This window comes from Cercospora beticola, chromosome 8, assembly GCF_033473495.1.
Source record: "Cercospora beticola chromosome 8, complete sequence".
NCBI lineage: Eukaryota > Fungi > Ascomycota > Dothideomycetes > Mycosphaerellales > Mycosphaerellaceae > Cercospora > Cercospora beticola.
The window spans coordinates 401,808-417,897 of NC_088942.1; the positions used below are offsets into that span (position 1 = coordinate 401,808).

At 56.0% G+C, this 16,090-nt stretch overlaps 4 protein-coding genes across 4 annotated transcripts; 1 reads left to right on the plus strand and 3 right to left on the minus strand.

Moving 5' to 3' along the window:
• Positions 1 to 255: 255 nt before the first annotated feature.
• RHO25_011543 (uncharacterized protein) lies at positions 256 to 4,116 on the minus strand (the record flags this gene model as incomplete). Its single annotated transcript, XM_023602960.2, has 2 exons — positions 256 to 2,698; positions 2,762 to 4,116. The coding sequence occupies 2 exons, from the start codon at positions 4,114 to 4,116 to the stop codon at positions 256 to 258; spliced, it is 3,798 nt and encodes a 1,265-aa protein (XP_023454603.2).
• A 731-nt stretch (positions 4,117 to 4,847) lies between these two features.
• Positions 4,848 to 7,604, minus strand: RHO25_011544 (uncharacterized protein; the record flags this gene model as incomplete). Its single annotated transcript, XM_023602963.2, has 1 exon — positions 4,848 to 7,604. The coding sequence occupies one exon, from the start codon at positions 7,602 to 7,604 to the stop codon at positions 4,848 to 4,850; it is 2,757 nt and encodes a 918-aa protein (XP_023454606.1).
• A 2,965-nt stretch (positions 7,605 to 10,569) lies between these two features.
• RHO25_011545 (uncharacterized protein) lies at positions 10,570 to 14,028 on the minus strand (the record flags this gene model as incomplete). Its single annotated transcript, XM_023602965.2, has 2 exons — positions 10,570 to 11,927; positions 12,180 to 14,028. The coding sequence occupies 2 exons, from the start codon at positions 14,026 to 14,028 to the stop codon at positions 10,570 to 10,572; spliced, it is 3,207 nt and encodes a 1,068-aa protein (XP_023454597.1).
• A 1,746-nt stretch (positions 14,029 to 15,774) lies between these two features.
• Positions 15,775 to 16,080, plus strand: RHO25_011546 (uncharacterized protein; the record flags this gene model as incomplete). The annotated part of the gene is made up of 1 exon (XM_065603428.1): positions 15,775 to 16,080. The coding sequence occupies one exon, from the start codon at positions 15,775 to 15,777 to the stop codon at positions 16,078 to 16,080; it is 306 nt and encodes a 101-aa protein (XP_065459500.1).
• Between the last annotated feature and the right edge of the window lie 10 nt (positions 16,081 to 16,090).

Here is a 16,090-nt window from a genome sequence, read left to right on the forward strand (position 1 = left end):
TTGTTCTGAATCAAATCAAGTTCCCAGACTGTGAATGATTGATTGATAATTTGTTGCGCACGTCTGGACTCTACGTCTAAGTGTACATCAATAATCTTCAGACTTGTCAATCGCGCCATCGCCAGCGACAGTAGCATGCAACAAGTTTCCACTTGGTATCAACCCGACCTCCAGCCGACGCTTATGCCCATCCTAGTGGGCAGTATCTCCATTCCGCCAGCCCCAAAACTACTGCCAATTTGATATAAACCCGCACTAAGGTCTAAATGCGAATCCAGGCTCGCACTGCTCACAGCGGCAGCCTCTTGGATGGTCCGTATACTGTGCGCGCCTCGCAACGTCTGGCGTGCCTGTCATCCTGGACATCACAACGCTGTTGGGATCCCATCTTGGCTTCATTCCAAGGTCGGGATGCTGAGCCAAGCCGAAGCCAGGAGCATAGGGCGGAAAGTGGATATAAGGTGGGCGTAGGTGCGTAGGACTCTGTTGTGGCTGCTGGAAGCCCATATGCTGCCCCCGGGGACTGACGAGCGGCGTGGCGTCTCTCCTCATATACTGCTCGTTCCTGGGAGGTGACATGTGATATTGATGCTGCATGTGGTTCTGCATGAGGGTTCGTTCGGCAAATTGTGAGGGCGACAGAATGGGCGGGCCCGCACTCAACCTTGGGGTGCTGCTGCCTTGAGATATTGGGGCTGGCGGAGGCGCCCAGTCTCCATTCGACGTTGCAGCTGCAATTTTTTGCAGCGATGGAGACATTTGTACCTGGTTCGAGGACATGCCTTCTGCTCCGGTGCCACTTCGAAATTGCCCTGTCATCGCCGGGCCTGCGACAAAGCTTGTTCTACGGCTCTGGAGTGACGCTGATGAACCATTGGAGCTCGTCCGGGTTGGCGTCGCTCCACCGACCGGCGGGCCCATGCGGCCGTTCAAAGCTGAATCTAGAGGCGTGCGAACGCGGCTCGGTGCTGCCATTGAGTTTCCTGTCCGAGGAGACTGTTGAGGTGGCACCATAGCATCCACATTAAAGCTGTTCCTCCTGCTCAGAGGGAAAGGGGGCGGAGGTGCGAGACTTGCACGCGAAGCTCTCTGCTCGTTCTTGGCAGTAAGTGGTGAATATTGTGGTCGTTCGCGAGAGCCTTGCACTGGTCCCACATCCCGCTTCATTTGACTTCGATCCTGCTCCCTGCGCGCGCTGATCTGGGTCGCACCCCGTTTACCGGAGGACGAACTACCAGCTACTGGTGTCGTGCAGTCTTGCTGACGACTCTGCACTGGTGTTTGAGGAGCAGAACTACTCATCTGGTCCTGCTGTTCAACGCCAGTGCTGCTAGCGTGGCCTGCCACTGCTGACTTTGCAGGCGAATTGAACATTCGCTGCACATTTTCCTCAGTGGCTGACAGCTTGTGAATGTAGTGCTCTGGATGCGTTCGGCGGATATGGTCTTGCATACTACGAGCCCTGTATATTCCGCTTGCAGACTTTGCACATGGTCCTCCCTTGCCTCTATCAAAAAGGGGGCATGCAATTGTCTTTTCGCTCGGTTCGGTCGCCTTTAGAGGATCGAAGGTGCTTTTCGCGCTCGATGCGCTCAACTTTGGCGGCGCAGAGCTTGGCTCAGATCCTGACATGCCTAATGAAGAACTGGCATCGCGCTTCGGCGTCGCGGCTTCGATCGTCAGCGGAGTCTTACGTGGTCTCTTGCTAGCTGGTTGTGATTCGGCTGCATTTGTAGATGCCACTTGGAACGCCTCTAGTACCGTTCCCTTATTGGAAGCCGCCTGAGCTGGCGGAGCATATGGGTTGCTGGGGAACGGAGGCGGTGGAGCTAATTCGTAGTCTGATTCGCCAGGTGCGTCATCTTCGTCGTTTGGCTCGACTGTCGATGCCGCCCTCGGCTTCTTAGCTGCTGGCGGGCCTCTCTGCTTCGGTATGACAGGATTCGCCTTCTTTGGGAAAGCAGCGAATACATCATTCAGCTCGCCGACAACGTCGCCTAATGGAAGTGGGGCGTCGTTAGGGAATGGATCTTCTCGGGTGGCATTTGAAGACGACCGTTTTCGCTTGTTGTTCTCATTGCTGAGCACCGAATGTCCTTCCTTTACCACCTCTGTATCAGCAGGCTCCGACGAAAGCGCACGTTTCTTATTCGGCGGCGCGTCCCCAGCCTCTGCTTGTGTGGCGTCACTATCAATTTGCTGTGCACGCTTTCGTTTCTTGGAGGAGCCTTGCTGTTGCTGGCCCTGACTCTTCGTTGTTCGAGCACGTTTAGCCGGCTTCGCACCAGGCTGTGCATCGGCACTCTTGCCATCCTTGAGCGGAACAGCGGAGGTCGTGTCTTCGCCCTCATCCGGGTGTACACGTTTCCTCTTGCCAGGCTTCTTCTCAGTAGCCCCAGCAGATTCCTTGGCTTGGCGCCGCTCATTCACGCCCCGACGCTTTTTGCTCGGGGCGCATACGTCTTGCCCTTCAGCGCTAGGCTCCTTCCTTGGCTCGTTAGGACCATCATCCACAAGAGCTGCTGAGGTCTTCGAGTGCCCTGTTCTTCTCTGTGCAGGAGCAGCTGATGATTGAGGCTGGGTCGTGGATCTGTCTCCAGTCGTGAAAATCCCAGCGCGCAGCTGGCGCGCGGCAACAGCCCTCTCGACGCTAGCTCTGTATGCACCAGTTCGGAAGTCCTCCAGTATCGGACCTCCGCTGTGGTACCCGGCAGGATAGTGATTGTACGAAAGTTCGTTTTCAGCTTGTCGTGGACTCTACCCAGCAGCCAGCAAACAATCGTCCAAAGCACTCATAACGCTGTCGTGATCGTTCTTCGCTACGCCCTTGAACTGGCCGTAGTCGAACTCGGCATCTATATCCATGGCATCTGCATTGTCAGGCCCAGAGAGTTTTCTGCGCTTGACCCCATTCGTGAGGTGCGTCGAGACGCCGTTGATGCCACCCTTGGCGGATAAATCCAGCACAGGATAGTGCTTGAGCATGATCTGCTCTTCCAAGAAGCGATCCTGCTTGAGGAAAGAGTCTGACAAGCCGAGCGCAAGGCGCATGTCTGCCATTCTCAAAGGTGCACGTTGCGCTTGCATCTGCATCTCGACAGGCAACATGCCTCCTGCATTCCGTTGCAGGACCCCTCGATCGGCGTCGTCTTCCTCTCTCCGAAGCTGCCGTTTGAATTTATGCGTCTGCACGCCATCCTTGCCCACCGCATTGCTACGCGAGTGTCCGAGGAACGCACTGAGCATCTCCTTGATGTAGACTTCACAGGCCTGTTCGACCAGCTCGGCACATCCTTGAAGCATGCCTTGCTGCACTCCTCCAGTCAAGCCTTGCTCATAGCATATCGGCTCAATCTTATTCTGCAAGTCATTCGGTGCCGGAAATTCGAGCTGCTCGCTTGCCAAAGGTTGAGCATATCGCCTCTGAATCTCAATATCAAAATTACTCCTGGCAAGACCAGGCGTGGTCGTCTGAGACTCGTTCGGTCCTTGTCCTGTCCCTGGGGGTTTCACAGCCAGCTCATTCGCATACTCCAGAACCTGGCGCAGACCATCGTCCTTGGCCGCTTTTGTAGGTTCATCCTTCAATGATTTGATCCTCTGCCTGTCTCTCGGATGTATGTTCATAATCTCTCTCTTCAACCTCTCCTCCGTCTTGTCGTTCGCGCCTCCTCCCGCACCCGAGCTCTTTGACGTGCTCGAAGGCTTGTCTGTTGCCACGACCCATGGCGCAACCTCTGACGCAGGAGCATCGCGCAGTGTGTTCGCATAGATGGCCGTGATCAGCTGGTTGTGCAGCTGCAGTATTGAGGCAGTGGGTCTGCTCAGGTCCGTACTGGCCAGCGGCAGCGTCGTGAGAAGTGGTTGCAAAACCCATGATAGCTCGGCCTGGTTCAAGCTGCCGAGTATGAAAGCGGCGATGGTCGCCTTGTAGTCGCTCCATTGATCTCCCAAGGCGGCCTTGAGTTGCGCATATATGGGCTCGACGTTGATGCGCTCCACCAATGTTCTCCCCGTTGGCGGGACTGTCGCAGCGCTGATGCCATATTTGATCGTCGCGGGGGTGGCTTTGGTAAGTGAGGGCGAGATGGTCAAAGTGAGCTCTGCGGGATTCATCGTGGCGGCGTTGCAGCTCGAGGTCGGCTATCGCATGGCTGGGCTGGAATTCGCGATGCGCATGTGATAATGTGCTCCGCGGTGATGCGCGCTAGTATCGGTGTCGTGCGCGGAGAAGTGAATAGAAATGCGGTGTCGCGCGCGCTTGGTCGATGCGTCGGTGCAAAGCGCGCGCACCGGAGTTGTTGACCGGTCGATGCAGGCAATGTCGCGCGGGCAGAGTGGTGCTCGAGTTGTTGACTTCGATCTCGACCAGGGCGATGTGGAGGACGCGGAGTGCTCCCGAAAAGCGGGAAGGCGCGTCAGCGAGCCGGAGAGTAATGCCAAGAAAGAAAGGACAACCACAGGAACAGTGAACAGCAATGAGCATTCAAATTTCACACTGGCCCCTGTTCAATCTGCTACCCACTTTCACAGGCTCGTGCCATAATACGTCAGTCTCATACTAAAGGAAAAGATCTGGCGTCGCGCCGTCGGGTCTTCTCGCCAGAAGCCCACCAGTCCCATCTTTTGGTGCACCGACCAAATAACGTCCATGGATACGTGACTCCTCGCTTGGTCTTAAGATGCCATAGCTTTTTCAAATCCCGCTCGCTTTGATACTCCCAGCATGGGGCTTGTCCTTTCGCTGAAACGCTCAAACAGAAAACAGAGAAAAATGCAACAAGCATATGCAAATTGGACATGTGAAAATCAATGTGTAGCCAAGAGTCATCAACCTCCTGCTCCCACTAATTCAATTCTTCAATCCTGCCGCCATCTTCCTCCTCTTCTTCGGGCCACTCTATCCATTGCCATTTCTCAGAGTGATCCACTGGCATTGTTTTCATATTGCCATCACTGTCGAGATCCTCCTCGGGATGCACGACCACTTTGCCTCCGATAGCCACACTTTGTAGCCGAGACGATATTGGTAGTTGATACTTGAGTGTCCCTCGGACGATGAGCTCGAAGGGGTATTGGATAATTTCCTCCCACTTGGCACTCCCACGGGATTCCGTCCTGTTGCCTGGTTTGGTCAAACGCAGCTGTCCCGAGGATACATGCTCATGCTGCTTGATCGGCGAGGCCTCGAACATCAAGGCTTGATCAAAGTGGAAGACTCTGCCCAAAAGCAGTGTCTGTGCGTCATTTTCGGGATCAGCATCCGGCGTGTTCTCGCCAGGAGCGTGCCAGTGCCCATCAGGATCCTGGATAGGATTGGGATTCTTTCCATCAGAACCACTTGCACGCACTCCGTAGCGCATCTGCCTGGCAATCTCGGGCGCATCTGGTGCTGTCGTGTTTGGCTTCGAAACATGTTTGCTTTTGGCGAAGATGTTCACGTCCAACTCGCTGACAGAAATTCCTAGTGTGTTCGGGTTGACTGCGCCGACCAGCAAGTCCAGCATCAACTCCGTTTCACTGGCTAGCACATTGTGAATTTTGTGCACTTTGACATCGTAAAGAGGCCTGTTCGATGCGAACACGAAGCCGAGAGCCGAAACAACGACGAGAATAAGAACAAGAGTCGTCAGGAAGCACCCGCCCCATCGCTTAATTCCACACCAGCCCCGTGCCTCGTCATCTTCGTGATAGTAATTCGGAAGCGAATGAGTCGAGCTGTTCGCAAAGCGATGTGGGTGGTATTGCTGCCGTCGCGGTGTTCGCACTGTGCCATGTCCCATGAGTGGCGTTCTCTCGTCATCCGCATTCTGGCTGGCATCGAAGTCGTAGGGTTGTTCCTGCTTTCTCGAGTTTGAGAAGAAACTAGCGCCCCGAAACTGCATATTCTGCGGACTCCGAGGAGATGTCGGCCTCGATCGTCCTTGCACAAGGTGATTGTTGCGAACTTTGGTGGCTTGCGTATAGGGAGAGTCTTGTTCCTGGTTCCCACTCCTTCCGAACTTGCCAAAGTGCTTTGGAGTGTGCATGCGAACAGTGCCGTTCCTGCTGTCCGGGCTGTCCATGCCATAGGGATTTGTAGGATTGGTGGAGAATTTCATACTTCGCTTTCCGGCCACTCTAGGTCCGTCAAAGGAGTCGTTGTAGGCTCGAATCGGGCCTCTCTGCTGCTCTGCCATGCTGTGGGAAGATGTTACGCTCGGAGTTCTCGAATGATGTCGATGCCGCCGCGGTTGCTCTGGTGGGTTTGACTCATAGACAAAAGTCTCGTCCGAATCAGACGTATTCGCTTCATCTACAGCACTCGCCACCCGGGCCTCGAACAGGTCCGCTTTCGAAGTTGCCGTTCCTTGATTGACACTTCTTGTCTTGGGCGCAGCCTTCTTCCGTTCCTTCCTGGGCCGAATCGTCTCGTTGCTCGGCTTCAACTTCACAGTGCCGCCACTTTCGATGCGCGAAGCTGATCTGTCAGTTGCAGGAGCGAGCTGAGATTGCGGGATCGATTGCACTGTTTCGGTCTCTACCGTCATGTTCTGCTTGCCCGCAGCCTGTCGTTCCTTGGCAGTGGGCCCGATAGAATGGCTCGGTTTATGCTGTAGCTGCGCCTTTTTAGCAGCTGGCGGTTGACTATGTGCTGTATGTGAGCTTGCGCCAGTCGACTGCCGGCGTCCGCGCTTGTTATTGGAGTCGCTCTTGTTGCCAGCACTCTCGCTTCCGCTCTCGCCCGGCTGAATCTCAGATTTGGTGGGTGATGTTTTGGGCTCCTCACCAGTGATTTTCGTAAGCGGCTTCAAGTCAGCAGCTGCCTGCACGGCTGCAGGACTTGGATCCTGACTATCGGTTATGTTCTCTTGCACGGTCTCCAAAGTCGATTTGCCACTCGCACCACGTGGCGCTGTTTTGGGTGGTGGCGGCGGCTGCAGCTGAACATCAGGCCTCTGGTTATCGGTACTAGCTGTGCGAGAGCTCGTTATTGCTGCGATGTTGTTCTGTGGAGTTGCACTCAATATTTGAATGCTCGGCATGGCTGAAGAATCTGGCCTTCTCTGCTGTGCAGCTGCAGAGCCACGTCGTGAATTGGGGCCTGAAGGCGGAGGCGACTTGATCCTTGGTGAGACCGGCCATTGAGGCGTGGTGTCTCCGGAAGCAGTCGCACTTTTATGTGCCCGACCGGATAACTTTGCTACAGCGTCGCTCACTGTTGCTGGTTTGTGCTGGAGTTGTGGCACGTTCGATGCTGATAGTGCTCTTTGAAGCGCTGCTGCCGACGGCTGTGCTGATAAGGAATTCGTGGCAGTAAGTGGCTTGTCCTGGCGGATCGGTGAGGTGTTTCTCGATGTGCGCGGACTCACTCCAGGTGCGGGCGATGCAATAATTGGCGTGAGATTCGTGGAGGAAGACTTTCGTAATGTGGGCACAGTCGAAGTGCCAGTTGACGATGCTGACGTCGACTGTCGTAATTGTGTGGTCGAGGATTTTCTGGACGCCGTCTGAGAACTCGATCCACTCCCATTGTTGCTATTCCCTCCATTGAAGCTCGGTTCTGCAGTCTCCGCTTGTCCGCTGATAGAGCGAAAGCCCTCTGGGCTATCTTTGCTTGCCATGGTCCTGGCGGCTGGGTGTGCTGTCTCGAAGGCTCCGGAATGGCTCACATCCCACCATCTTCCGCGATGATTGCCTGTTGCGTCACAGCGATCCTCCCATTTCACACAATTTGGACGGAAGCTAGGCGGATGTGGTAGAGTGGTCGTCTCGGGGAATTTGGTGGGCGTCGGCAAAGCAGTCGTCCCAGGTTGAGCGCAAGGGCAAAGAAGCGGTGGTCTGCAGGAGTTCAGGGAAGCTCGGGCGCGTCAGTGTTTGCTTCGCAACGTCTCGCAATCGTCGTTGGGTTTCCACAGTTTGCGGAGTCGAGATTCCCAGGTACGCCGGATCCTTGATTCTGCCGAGAAGCGAGCCGACGCGATGCGATCACGACCGGCGCAGGGCTGAATTGTTCGGTCAGGCGTCGCGAGGCGTCGAGGCGAGCGTGTGCGGCGCGCGTGTCGCAGAGTGCAGACGAGAGGTGCGGGCGTGGTCGGCGCGGGCGATGACACGAAACAAGTAGGGCCAACAAAGAAAAGCAGCGGCCCAAGAGGTGATGCGGACGGACAGGCCAAACACGCAGCCTTGCGCCTGGCTCCCGAGGAACTGGGCGCGAGCGGAATAGCGCATCGGCGAAGGCACAGCGTGGAATGGTCGTCAGTGGCGTCCAGGCACGCGCTGGGCCATACGGAGCGAGTGCCAGCGACACCAACACCCGCCCATCGCCTGCCTAGTCATGCCCTCCGCGCTGTCGCTCTTTTCTTCACACTCTGGCACCGCGAGCCCACACCGCAAAAGGACGTCCGGCTCACGTTGTGCACGACAAATACTGCACCCGTCTTCTCGCGAACACTGCATTATTATGTGCAGCTTCATGACGCTGCTCGGGTAAGGCCAGCGCCACACCTCCGCCAGCAGTACCTCGAGTACTTGGGAACCTTTGTGCGGTAGCACTGGAACTCGTTCTCACCTCCCGCCCGACGGAATCAGCTCCTCACCCAGCTGGCTCCTTTTCTGCAAAAACATTTCCCTTGAGCGGGCGCAATCGGCAGCAGCCAGCAGAGAGCCAGCAGTAGATTCATCACACCGCTCCGCAGCAGCATCTCCCACGCAAGGGGCGCTGTCAGCCGGTCTGTCTCGAGCGCGCGCACACCACGGCCTCGCTGGCTCGCCCACGCGACTCTGCCACGTCGATGTCGCGGGCTGCTCTCGTGACGTGCACGACCGAGCGAGTGCGCCACACCTGCGATCACTAGCCTCTTCACACCCGTCCGCGATCAGGCGCAGCTCGAGCTGCAGAGCTGCGATATGCTCGGCAGTTCGCGCTAGGGTGCTGGGCTCATGAAGCTCGCCGGCCATCCCGCGCAAAAGGAGCAGAAGGAGCCGCAAAGCCGGTTTGCTTGCATCTGACGCTCCTCCTCCACCACTCGCTGCCCGTAGCTCACCTCCCACAGCGACGCGATGCCAAGCGCGCGAGCGCACTGCTCGTGAGCCGCATCACACGTGCTTCCTACGCCGAGCAGGCAGACCTGCCCAGCACCAGCTGCAACAGCTCAAATCAAGTATTTACCCGATATCGCGATGCACATGAACGTCCATCGACGAGCAGTCGTTAAGTGGACCATCGATCTCCGAACTGAGCTCCCCACTCCATCTCGTACCAAAGCAAGGAAACTTGAGGCCTGGCTCTGATCGAGATTGTTCGTTCCCGCAGCTGTCGAATCCGACCAGTGAAGCCCAGTATCATCATGTCGTAAGCTACGCAGCATTTCCCCTCTTTGGACAATGACCCCTTCTCTCAAATCTCTCGCAAGACCAAAGCACAATCAAAAGCAAGGCCAACTCCCCACCAAAGCACATGTAAAAGCAAGGCCAACACGAACACCAAATGTCGCAAGGCGCAACGACCAAGCAGCGATGATCCCACATGACAGCGAAACAATGGTACGTGCGAGGTGAGGTAAGGCAAACAAGGCATCATCTCGCATGCAACACGAGAAAAGACGGCACGAAAACGAGAATAGACTCAGCCTTCACAGCCCTCAAAGCCCTCGATCTGAACTACGTGTCTCCCACAAACCAAAACCAAGTACAGAGAAACGATGACACAACCTCCCATTTCCTCACCATCCAGCTCAACTCAACAGCATAATTCCCCTCATCACCATCCATCAAATCCTTCTCAACAGCCCCAAGCTTCTCACCACCTCACTCAGCCTCCCTTTGACAAACCCACTCGCATATGCACAACATGTACATCTGCATGCATGCATGCAACCTGCGAACCCGCATGAAACAAATTAGCAGTACTATGTAGCATCTCCCAAACGAACAAAAGATTTGCATGTGCAGGTACCCTCTGTCAATGCCACTCTACACAATGTCGTGTCACCCCAACCATCCGACCGAGCGAGCGAGGATCGACCTCGGCGAGTAGCATGCATGCATGCGTAGAACAAACGACGAGGTAAGGAGTAAATCGATCACAATACGACAACAATGACAGCAACAATAACAGAAGAAGAGGGGGAAAGACTCATGCCCACAACACATCTGTTGTCCTTGATCCTCACATTTCTATGGCGTTCAAAGAGGCGCCTATGTTTAGAAGTTATCTACCTTGGCGAAGCGGCTAATCGCTCGCCTGCTCGCTCCTTTTTGTCCCCTCCCAATTCCCATACTGGTGTCTTCTGCCGTGTCCTCATAACCTCCGTACTGTTCGTTGATCACTGTTGTGTCGTATGATAATAGCGATAAGAAGCCTCGGAACTCTTCTCAAATCCCTCGCGCTCTTTCTTCCATGTGCTCCCACATCCAAATGCAAGCCAAGCAAAGCAAGGGGCGCGTGCGTCGCCGTCGCCGCCATTGCGCAGTAAGGGATGCTTTCAATACTTTTGTTGCATGCAAAATAGACAGTGGTATTAGTTCATGAATCGTGCCAGTGTGCTCTTCTCTTTCTTTCCTCCTTCCCGTATGTTCCTCCTCTATTCATATGTCCATCATTTCCACATCGTCCTGTTGGCCATGGTTCAGAACATCGTCGGCCGGTCCCCATGTGCCTTCGTACACGGTGGCGCCTGCACGGCGGCGTCGCTCAACCCACTGCACGCCATGTACGGATAAGAGCTGATCCACGGTCGGTCGCTGATCTGGGTCTGGAGAGATCATCCATTGCACAATCTTCTCAAGAGCTCCGTCATCAGTGGAATCCACCATGAACTTGGGCGGGGTGACCAAGTCATGGTTGCGCGCAGCCTTGGGCGGTGGCGCCGGTCGCAGGAAGCTCAGATCATCGTCATCGCCATGCTGTGAGGTGACAAGCGATTCAGTCGACAATCCGTTCAGCAGATTGATCGGATCACCCGAATCATCTCTGGGCAGGCTGTCGGAACTCCATGTCAAGCTCGGCAGATCGCTGAGGTCACCAGCACGAAGACGTTGCCACGAAGCGCCATTTTCGGGAAGTTCGATGTTACCGGCAATCTCAAGCATGATCATACCGAGCGAGAAGATGTCGGCGGGCTTGTCGAAGCGGCCAGAGAGTACCTCGGGGCCGATGTACTCGCGATCGCCTTCGCCGTCGAGATCGGCAGGTGCTGGCCATGTGCTCGCCATGCCGAAATCGCCAATCTTGAGGAGACCTTCCCAGTCGATGAAGATGTTGGCGGGCTTGAGGTCGAGATGGATGAAGTTCTGATCGTGGATAGCCTTCAGCCCTTGCGACAACTCCAGCAAGATCTTCCAGATGCGGAAGTCATCGAGTCTGCCCTTGTCGCCCGCTACTGTCAGGAAGTCCATGAAATTGCCATTCTCACAGTATTCGGTCTGAATGTAGAGATGGTTCTTAGACTCCCAGTGATCGACCAATTGCACGATATGCTCATGACCTTGCATCGCACGCAGAACGACCACCTCTTGCATTTTGCGCTGACGATCTTTGACACCAGTGTAGGGCTTCCTGGCTTTTTTGACGGCGTACACAAGACGGCCCGGGCTCGAATTTTGCTGCTTTGCCGACACGTGAAGGGGCTTCTCGACCTTGTAGACTTGCGAGAACTCGCCAGTGCCAACGGACTTGACCTGCCCGAATCGCGAGGTGAGCGACGTATCCACGTCATTCTGGAAATAGCCAGATGTCGCGTTGCTCTGTCCCAGACTGAAGGCAAAAGAATCGCCACGAGGTCCAGTGGGAGTCGCGGGTGGGAAACTGCAGCTGTTGAATGGTAAAGAGGCCCGGTTTTCCACGGATATCGACAGACTGCTTGGGTCTGGAGGCGTGAAGGACTCAAACGGCGTGTGCGGAGATTGCTTACGCTCAATCTGCTTGATTGCCATGGGGCTCGGTGCTGGTAGAGGCTTAGCATGGGTGCTTTCATTCCCATCCAACATCGGGCATGAACGCAGCGATCGTCTTGCAAGTGGTGAGGGAGAAGCCAGTCGACGCGCTTCGTCATCCGACTGGCTTCGTAACAGACGCGGTGAAGGTGTCGCACTGGCTGTGAACGTGATGAAAGGCATCGGCGAGTCATCAACAGCACAGTCATCCACATCCTTCTCGCGCCGAAAGCAAGGCGTAAAATCAGTGTGCATGAACTTACATTCGTCCTCTGCCGCTGGTGACTGTTCGCGGTCAGCGGGGGAGGCAAACGTGTCCGGACCAAGTGAGGTTCTCCTTCCAAACAAACTGCTGCGCAAGCTGTTACTCTTGCCCTTAGACTGAGGCCTGGGCACCGAAGTTGTGGATTTGGTTGGCGTGGGTGGAAGATCGTCACCGATCGCCTGACCATCCAGATGGCGAGTCGGCGAATCGATGGGTTCGTCTCCATCAAGACTGATAAAAGAGCTCTTGCGGGTCAACTGAGGCTGATTGGTGTTTGATCCGAAGATGTTGACGCCTTTCCCGAACGTCTCGGGCGAGATCTTGGAAATCCTGCCGTTGAAAGGTGTACTCGGGCTTCCGAATTCATGCATAGGACGGGCAAGTTTTCCCAAAGCAGATGGCGCTGGACTGCCGCCGAAATGCATTAGCGGCTGTTTCTTTGATGGCGTGTCTGGCATGTTGGTGCTCTTGAAGAGGGCCTCTGGACCGCCGTCAATGTGGCGATGCTTCTTGGAGATCAGCCCCGTGGACATGAATGCTTGTGGCAATGGCTTCGCCATGTTGTAGCTTGCAGGCGTAGCATGCGCATCATTCGGAGGTCCATCTGGTAGCTTCGGGCGGAGAGCACCGAGAGGAAGTGATTTCGAAAATCCAGGAAGTTTTCTTGGTGCATCCATGGGCATTGCCATGAAGCTCTCAGTTGGCGCAACTGGTGGTTCTCCAGGAGGCGTTGTCCCATCATCTGACACGCTCGAGGTAGAAGACGATGGCGTCAGGGCATGAGACAGTGGATGTGGCTTGGCTGCTGACTGGAGAGATTTTTGTGAGGGTGCGGGAAACAGGACTGGAGGGTCGCTCGCAGAGCTCCTTCTGAATGGGGAGTCCGCGTCGGAAGTGCGCAATGGCAGCGAACCATCGAGTGAGAATCTCGAACGTGTTCGGGTCATTGAAGGACTCATGACAGAATCGCGCATGGAGTCTGCGAACAGATTCTTGCGACCAGAGCCCGCTCGCTGCGACAAGGTGGTCTTACGCAGACTGAAAGGCCGTCTTGGCGGTGAGCTAGGTTGAGCCATGTTCCAGGTGAAAGTGGGTGCAGCCTCCTTGTCCCCGTCGTCTTCTGTGGGCCCGGAGCCATCGTATTGTGCGCCATCGAAGCTTTGCTCAAAGATGTTGAAGTCAATGCTGGATGCGCTGTGCAAGCTCCTACGCTTGCTACTGCGAGGGCTTCCAAAGCTTGCAGCCTCCAAATTCATGACTCCATCGCTTCGCTTTAGCGGACTCGACTTCATCGGCGATGCATGCTCTCGCATGATGGGCTGGAGAAACTTTTCAGGTCCTGGCCTGCCGAAGTCGAGTTTGATGGGGTCTGTGGCGCGGAGGTCTGGTACAGCCTTCACTGAGTCTTCGGAGCAATCCATGTTCTCCTGGTCTTGCTCTGTGGATGCCCGGCGCGTTGAGTAGCGAGCGTTTACGTTGGCGTGATTGACATTGTCGCTGAGCGCGCGTCGCAGCGGGCTGTTAGGCGATGTTTTGCGCGATCGTGTTCGTGCTGCCCCAGAACGCTGAGCTGAGGTCTTGCTGCGCGTGTCGATATGGGTTTGGTCTACACTGTACGCACGACTGAGTCCCGATGGCGACCGCGGCGCGGGTGACATGGGCGCATTCGGTGTGTTACCCTTAGTCAAGAGTGCGAACCTCGAGGGCTTGGATGGCGAGCGAGACAGTGAGCGACGAATTTGCCGGATGGTCGTGAAGCCGTCAAATTGTGGACTCCGCGGGTGGGTAGGCGACAGCATGTGCATCGAGCCTCCAGGCGAGTGGCGCGGGGAGTACTCGAGCTCCATGGTCTTCTACCTTTGCGCTGATATCGTGAAGGTGGTTCGAGTTGGGTCGCGCCGACAATGGCGGTCGGCGGGCGGCGCGTGCGCAAAGCGGGGTGCGCGCGGTGTTGATATGTGTTCTGCGACGAGTCGCGTCTGGCGGGCACACGCTGGTCCAGTGGTATACGCGGTGCCTTCGTGGGATCAAGGCAGCAAGATTCGGTCGCTGGGTGAACTGGTGGCCGGGAGGGTGGAGGCGCGTTTGGCGTTTGATATGCGTCGGTCGCAAACAACCACACCAGGCTGCGACTATCGGGAGCACCACATGAAGAGGGCGCGCGCGCACAGTCGGTCGGACAGCGATAAGGATGACCTTGTTGTCCGATCTCTGAGCGGTTTAGGTTGTTTCCGTGGAATGCGAATATATCAAAACACCACGCGTCATGGACGGCGAGTCCAGTGGGGTGGTCGGAAGCCGCGAGCCGGTGCAGCAGCGGCGCGGATGCGGTGTCGTTGGGCGGAGGGGGTGGTGGGAGGGAAAAGAGGCGTGGACGGCGCGCGGTGATGGGCGAGAGGGTCTGTCTTGAGTGTCGTAGGCCGCGACGACCCTTCTTCTCGCTCGTGGGAGGAAGTCGCCAACGCGTGTGTGGATCAGTCCCTGCTTGTTTGTGGGAAGGTGGCACGGGCGCTTCCGTAGCGCGAGCAAGCGTGACCTGGCGGCCGATTCTGGCGAGGCACGGAGAAACTGGCAGCGCCCGTCTCACTTGCCGGTATATCTTGTCAGGCAAAGACTGCAGAGACACTCCTCTCGCACTGTGCGTGGAGAAACGACAGGTGCGCAGGGGCGGGGTGGTGGAGAATGTGTGAGCTGTCCTGCTGCTACCACCACTGCTGCCCAGCGCCGGTGGATAGATACATGTATGCTCTGCGGGCCTCCTCCTTTCACAGGACGGCCGTTTGTGTGTTTATTTACCTTTGTAAACAGCACCCAAACGCTGCGCTCTGCGGCAGCGCATCATAGTGGAAGCCCGACAATGGCATCCCCGGCTCGCAGCGCAATGGCAGGGCGCTGGTTCGCTGTCCGTCCCAAGTCCTGGCTGATCGCAGTAACGCGAGGGCCGTCTTACTGCCAACTTCTGGATGAACCCTTCTTCTCGCGCATCCACCATGCAGCCCGTAGACGATGAACCAAAAGTAGCAGCGGCCACTCGCAATCTCGCCCATCCGCAGGTCAGCCTGGCCACATCCGGAGCGCGAGTGGCCCAATGCGTGCGCCTCTGCGTCCGACATCCGCCTCCAGCGGGCTCATCGTCGGCCGCTCGTCTGCTGCTGAGTGCTGCTGGCAGCATGCTGTCAAAGTGTGACACGAGACATCGATGGAGAGTATCAATCGATATCGGCATGTGCTCGCGTGAGATCAAGCCCTCGATCGTCAAACGCCCCTCGATCGCGCTTGGCTGTCAGATCTGAGTTCGACCCTGACGAAAGCCACAGGGAGACAATGCCTTCATCACACTTCGTCATTTCTCGACCTTTCGTTTTTGCACCCACCACTACGTCAGCTGCCGTGCGCAAAACTTGGCCCTTATTTCTATATATCGCGACTGCACCGGATTCGATCATGGATATACCCAGGAAGACACTGCCGGACGCCACGGAACTTTGCCAGCGTCATCGCACACCACCCATCGAATACGGCTGACACACGTGGAGACACTTTCGTGAGATTCTCGAAGCAATACACCGATCTATCTCATGCTATTCGAAACAATGGGCGCCACTACAGCGACCACTTCAGAGTCCCGACCCATGCTCTTGTCCCCAGACAACCGGAAAATTAGCTATCGCAGCAAAAACGGCAACGTGATTACGCTCGAGCTCAAGAACTCCAAGGCTGTGGAAAGCCTACAGCAAGTCGCGAAACGGGGTATAGCTCAGGAAAATAGCGAACAAGACCAAAAGAAGCAGGAGAGCGAGGGGCTCTGGGCTGGACTTTTCGACACGTTATCCTTTTGGGTGATGGAGGGCGTGGAGATTGCTGCCTTTGGACCATACGATGAGCCAGCCCCAAAGTGAGCATGTCTCT